The sequence below is a fragment of the Coffea eugenioides genome, unplaced genomic scaffold, assembly GCF_003713205.1.
Source record: "Coffea eugenioides isolate CCC68of unplaced genomic scaffold, Ceug_1.0 ScVebR1_2917;HRSCAF=4040, whole genome shotgun sequence".
Taxonomy (NCBI): Eukaryota; Viridiplantae; Streptophyta; class Magnoliopsida; order Gentianales; family Rubiaceae; genus Coffea; species Coffea eugenioides.
This window is the reverse complement of record NW_020863447.1, coordinates 89950-95430: the sequence shown is the minus strand read 5'-3', so window position 1 is coordinate 95430 and position 5481 is coordinate 89950. Positions and strand designations below refer to the sequence as shown.

General features: G+C 44.2%; 1 protein-coding gene across 1 annotated transcript; it reads right to left on the bottom strand.

Annotated features, from left to right (window-relative positions):
* Positions 1 to 790: 790 nt before the first annotated feature.
* Positions 791 to 3300, bottom strand: LOC113757288. Its single transcript, XM_027300648.1, has 5 exons — positions 3141 to 3300; positions 2760 to 3050; positions 2030 to 2529; positions 1181 to 1906; positions 791 to 1081 (listed from the first exon to the last, which is right to left on the bottom strand). Exons 1-5 carry the CDS (start codon positions 3298 to 3300, stop codon positions 791 to 793), a joined length of 1968 nt encoding a protein of 655 aa, XP_027156449.1.
* Positions 3301 to 5481: the final 2181 nt, after the last annotated feature.

The window sequence follows — 5481 nt, the reverse complement described above, 5'->3', positions numbered from 1 at the left end:
ACCTTCTTGCTTGCCCTTCTCGCTTTCTTTCTCTCCAGCCGCCACTCCAAATTCTCTCCCCTTCCAAGCTGCGCTCCTCAGCTTTTTATAGCTACAAGAAACCCCTCAACCCTAGCATCCAATGGTAGTTGTTTGCTGCATTTTTATGGCCAGAATTTGAGCCGTTTGATGCTCTTAATTCCAGAATATTCTTGGCATCTTCTTGTGAGTGAGGTGGAATTGTGCATTAGTAATCTTGGAGAAAAAAGAAAAATGAAGAAAAATCCCATTTGTTGCTTCTCATTTCCAGTCGCGAGGTCTTGTACTTCATGCTGGTTCTTGTACCAGCAAATGAAGCAAGAAGACGTGCGCGTGCTCCCCCTTTTCTTCTTCTTTTTTTTTTCAAAACTGATTTTGATTTTGATTTTCTTTTGTTTTCTACTTTTCTTTTCTTTCCAATGAATTAATTAATTAATTAAAAAATGATTTACTTAACAAAATGTAAATAAAATAAAATAAACAAAAATCAACTAAAAATGATATAAAAATGCTAAAATTTTGGTGTCTACAAAAGCAACCTGGACTTTCAAGACATAATTCGGGCCAACACTGTCTGGCACACCTCTCCAAAGTACGCTACCTTGCCTCTACCAGTATACAAAGGAAACCCCAGGTATCGGATAGGCAACTCATGCCGCAGCCGACCCATTCGTAAAGATTAGCACGTCATCAGCAAAAGCGAAGTGCGTGTCATTCGGGCAGCCCGCAAGGACCTTAAACCCTATGAAACTCTGCCGGCTTGCTAAGGCATTTAACCCTCGCGATAGCATCTCCGAATGAACAGCACTGGAGATAACAGATCCCCCCGTCGTAGCCCCCTGTTAGACTTGAAGTACCCGTGAGCAGTCCCATTAATGATAATAGAGAACCAAACGTTCGAAATGAGCCTCCAAACCATGTCAATAAACTGCTCGCAAAACCCAAAAGCACGCAACATGGTGACAATATACCGCCACGGCATCCGATTGTAAGCCTTAGTCATGTCCAATTTTAGGGCTACATTCCCCCCTCTTGCCTTCTTGCCTATAGCTGACATCAACTCCTGAGCCAACAAGTAATTATCAGTAATGTTTCAGTCTTTGACAAATCCCATCTGTTGAGGGGAGATCAATCTCGGTACCACCGAGGCCAGATGCCCTACCAAGATCCTGGACAGCAATTTATTGAAGAAATTGCAAAGGCTGATCGGTCTAAATTTAGAGAAGTCCTGAGGGCTCAAAACCTTAGGCAGCAACACAATTGAAGTGGACGTGATGAACCTCGATAGCTCACTTCTACAGAAGAAACTCGCTATCGCTCTGTGCACGTCCTGAGCAATAACATCCCACGCAAAGGAAAAGAACTTGCCTGTAAAACCATCCAGCCCCGCAGCACTATCCTCGTCCATGGTGCACACCAGGCGACGAACCTCCTCTATGTTAGACACTGCTGCCAGTAGTTCATTCTCCTCGCCTTTTACCACTTTCGGGATCAGATGCATCAATCCCCCAGTCCTAGAATCCATCGACCTCGAGAAGAGGTCCAAAAAATACTCGATGGCTGCTTTTGCTATGTCGTTATCCTTGTCCACCCACGTCTCAGTTGAATCTTTCACCCTATGTATCGCTCCTTGTACTCGCCTTTGCTTGACCACTGCCTGGAAAAATCGTGTATTCCGATCCCCACAATTAAGCCATTTAACCCGTGCTTTTTGCCTCCAGAATTGCTTCTCAATTGCCAGCACCCTGTTAAGGTCTGCCTGTGCCCTATGCAGCTCCTCAGTATCCTCCTCCAACTTAGAATTGACCGCGTTACCCTCTACCTTTCCTAGCCTGGCCTCAGCCTCCCTAACAGTGGTGCCCACATTGCCAAAATGCTGCTTGTTCCACTACTGAATCGCCCTTCGGGTTGCCAACAGTTTTGAGCACAGAATACGTAGAGGGGAGCCTTGAACATCTATGGTCCAGGTGGTCCTAATGACGTCGAATAACTCTGGTTTGGAAGTCCATACATTCAGAAATCGGAAAGGTCGTGGCCCGTTGTCCAGCCTCATAGCAAAAGAAATTTTCAGCGGAGCATGATCAGATGGGTGCCGTGCTAAGTGAACTACTGAAATCGCCGAGGCCAAATCTGCAGACTCCCCATTAATGTGAAACTGATATAGTCTCTTCCAAATCCTGGTTCTCCCCCTCCGATTATTGCACCATGTGAAACTCGACCCGGAAAACCCAGCATCAAATACCTCGGCCTCTTCCATGAAAGCCAAAAAATCAACCCCTTCTGCCATCGCGAATGGCCGACCACCTCGTTTTTCAGTAGCATCCACAATAACGTTAAAATCACCCCCAATACACCAAGGCAGGGCTTGAGGTTTATCAGACAAAAGATTTGCCCATAACTCCTGTCGTCCCTCAATCGTGCACATAGCAAGCACAAAAGAAAAAATCATGGGCCCAAGTAACCACGGGTGGGAAATAGACAGTGAAATGTGCTGATTGGAGTTCCCCACCACTGAGCAAACAAAAAGACAATTATAAAATATCCACAGATCCTCCGAAATATTAACTATAGCAAAGTCAAAAGAAGCCTCAGGCGAATGTACTCAACTCGTGATGCATCTAGTTTTGGCTCAGAAATGGCACGAACTGAATACCATGCAACCTAATAATGCTTTTTAATCTCCGTAAGTTTGGGGGTTTCGACACCCCTCTAATATTCCATAATAGCGTACTAATCATTACGTAATACCTGGAAAGAGTTCTTGAGAAAGATTGAGGACCGTAGCTGCCTATCCGATTGGAATCGAGCACGCAGTCCCTTCCCTTTCGTTCCTCGCTTGTCCTTCCAATCGAGGGACTCAATGTTTAACTCCTCCATCGTGGAAGCTGAATCCCGCTTGCCCATGGCCACCATCCTTAGCGACAGGTTTCCTGCCACCAGAGGCAATTCAACCTCTTCCCCGTCATCACTTGCATCGCTGACCACCTCTTGCGGCTCCGCTACCAATAGCCTCAACTCACCGTGAGCCAGCCCTGCGTCCACCTAACCCATATGCACGCAACTGTTGTATGGTTGTGACGCTTCACCTCCCAATGACGTCCTATGCCAGGATTGGGGTTTACCTGCCCCATGTGGGCGTGTTTGATCACCCAAGCCCATTCCTTGGCCTCCGACATCAAGTGCACCCTCAGGAGCACGCCCACAACCATGCTGAGTCGCCCCCACAACCTTCTCCCCCGCCATCTTTGACTCCATACTCTTACAGCCGCTCTCAGTGGGCATTACCCCATCCCCTTCCAGCCGAGCTGGTCACTCCCTAGAACCTGGAGCAACCATCACAGGTGAGTGCGGCACCCGCAGCGTTCCTAATGCTTGCTCCGTCTCCCTCTACGCACCAGCGGTCTGTGTGCCCCCCGCCGCAGCAGCCATCTCGTCCACAATCGCTAGCGTCAAGGCCAGCGGTGCAGCCACCCCCTGTCCACCCTTTGCTGACGGATGCCCCAGGCCAACGACCTCTCCCTTGGGCACTTCCTCTGCACGCGGCCTTCTTGCCCTCGCAACCACAGACTTTGGCACCTGAAGTTCTGGGTGGAGCACATGGCACCCCTCGATCCCATGCCCCTGCCAAAAACAATGGGAACAGTATAGAGGCAGATTTTCTGGAATTAAGCTCTACCAAACCCATCATTCTCGCCGTTGCCAATCCAGATTCTTGATGGTCGAGGTTTAAGCAGATCAATTTCAACACAAACTGGCTCATAGCTTGGACGAGTCGCCTCCAACGTTGCCAAATCCACAAATAACGGCGTACCCAGCAGTGAAACAATCTGAAATAGCATCTCCTTGTTGAAGTAGTGGACTAGCAACTTGGGTAACTGGAACCAAACGGGGGCGACCGACGGCTCCTTGTCCACATGGAAGGCCGTTGACCACTTGAAAACCCTCATCGTGAAGCCATGGATATTCCAGATGCTTCTGGACAAGATTCTATGAAAGTCCACTTCATTAGACAGTTTGATGAACACATGCCTCGCGTCGAGGTGCCTTACCGAAGCTACTTCCCTTAAATCCAACGAAAGAAAAAACCTGCGTACCTTCTCCATCTTTGGCCTGCCCCTGGAGAATTTACCAACCAAGGCAAATTTGTAGGGTGAAGCCAACCTATCGAGAGCATCCTGTGAGAACATCAAGGCCGGTTCTCCCTTGTGTGTCACAGACGAAGCCTGGACAGCGAGAATTGACTGAGATGAGCCGTCCGAGAATAGTGCAGCGAATGACTTCCTTTGGAACGCCTAAGAAGGCGGTGCACGCCCCCACCAGGAGGCTAGAGGGCAGCCATCGCCGTGGACCTTGCGAAGCACTTTCTGTCAGCGGCGCTCTTCCAAGGCGGCGCAATTTCAAAAAATCTAGTTTGATGTAGCATATACAAGAGGCTTATTAGGAACTATTCGAGGTTATGGGAGCAATATACTATTCGAAGTTACTATTTACGAGGTTACTGTTTACCATACTGTAGCGATTACTGTAGCAGCATAATTATGTTACTGTAGTAGTTACTGTTCATCGGAAGTTGTTTTCTTGTTTCTTGTTGCGTTGTGTTCTTGTTGATCAATTCATAAAAAAAATCTTTTGCCCAAGTGTCCATTAAGAAATCTGAAGTTCAATCTTTAGGGTTTCTTGATGTGTTGTGTCGTTTATATAATCTATCTAAATACATACCTTAAACCTCTTAACTATTACAATTTTGGCATTTAATAGCCTTTCAAATAATCAAAAATTAAATTAAAATAAATATACTAAATTAAAACAAATAAAGTGACTAAATAAATAAATAAATAAAAATATTCAAAAAGCATACAATTACACACATAAAATCACATAGGAATACATTGGATCAAGTAAAAATCAATATAAAGGAGTAGAGTGTACTTCCCTTGAATTGATGGCCTAATGCAATGAAATTTTCTTATTGACCCTTCAAAACAATAAAATGGTAAAGGTATCATTTTAATTCACAAATAAAAGCAATAACATGAGACAAAATGTGGAAATGATCACGAGATTGATTAACTAAAACATTTAAATAGAAGCAAACAACCTATATTCAAGAAATCAGAACAAGCAGGGACCTAATTGAAACAAATTAAAAAGTTTGAGGGGTTAAATTATTATTTTTATAAATATTAGGGGTATAAATTAAAAGAAATTAAAATTAAGGGCTTAAGATGAAACCTACCAAACCCAAATGATAAAATTCACAAAAAATAAATGAAAACCTATTTGCTATGATTAAACAACAAAATTTTTCAAAATTTTACTAAAATCCAAATCAAGACTATAAATCTATCAAAGATCATTATACCTTCAAATTTCATCCTAAAATTCACTAAAAATCTATTAAAAAATCACATTAAATCATACCAAAGAAAAAAAAACATTTTAAAGGAACAAAATTTGATTGAT

Excerpts from the sequence above, each read along its gene's own strand:
- LOC113757288 (XM_027300648.1), bottom strand. The coding sequence starts at position 3,300 with ATGCCCACTGAGAGCGGCTGTAAGAGTATGGAGTCAAAGATGGCGGGG. Across the intron at positions 2,530-2,759 it reads GAACTCTTTCCAGGTATTAC|TGGTGGGGAACTCCAATCAG; the intron begins GTAATGATTAGT and ends TTGTTTGCTCAG. Across the intron at positions 1,082-1,180 it reads AATTGCTGTCCAGGATCTTG|GAGTTGATGTCAGCTATAGG; the intron begins GTAGGGCATCTG and ends TTGTTGGCTCAG.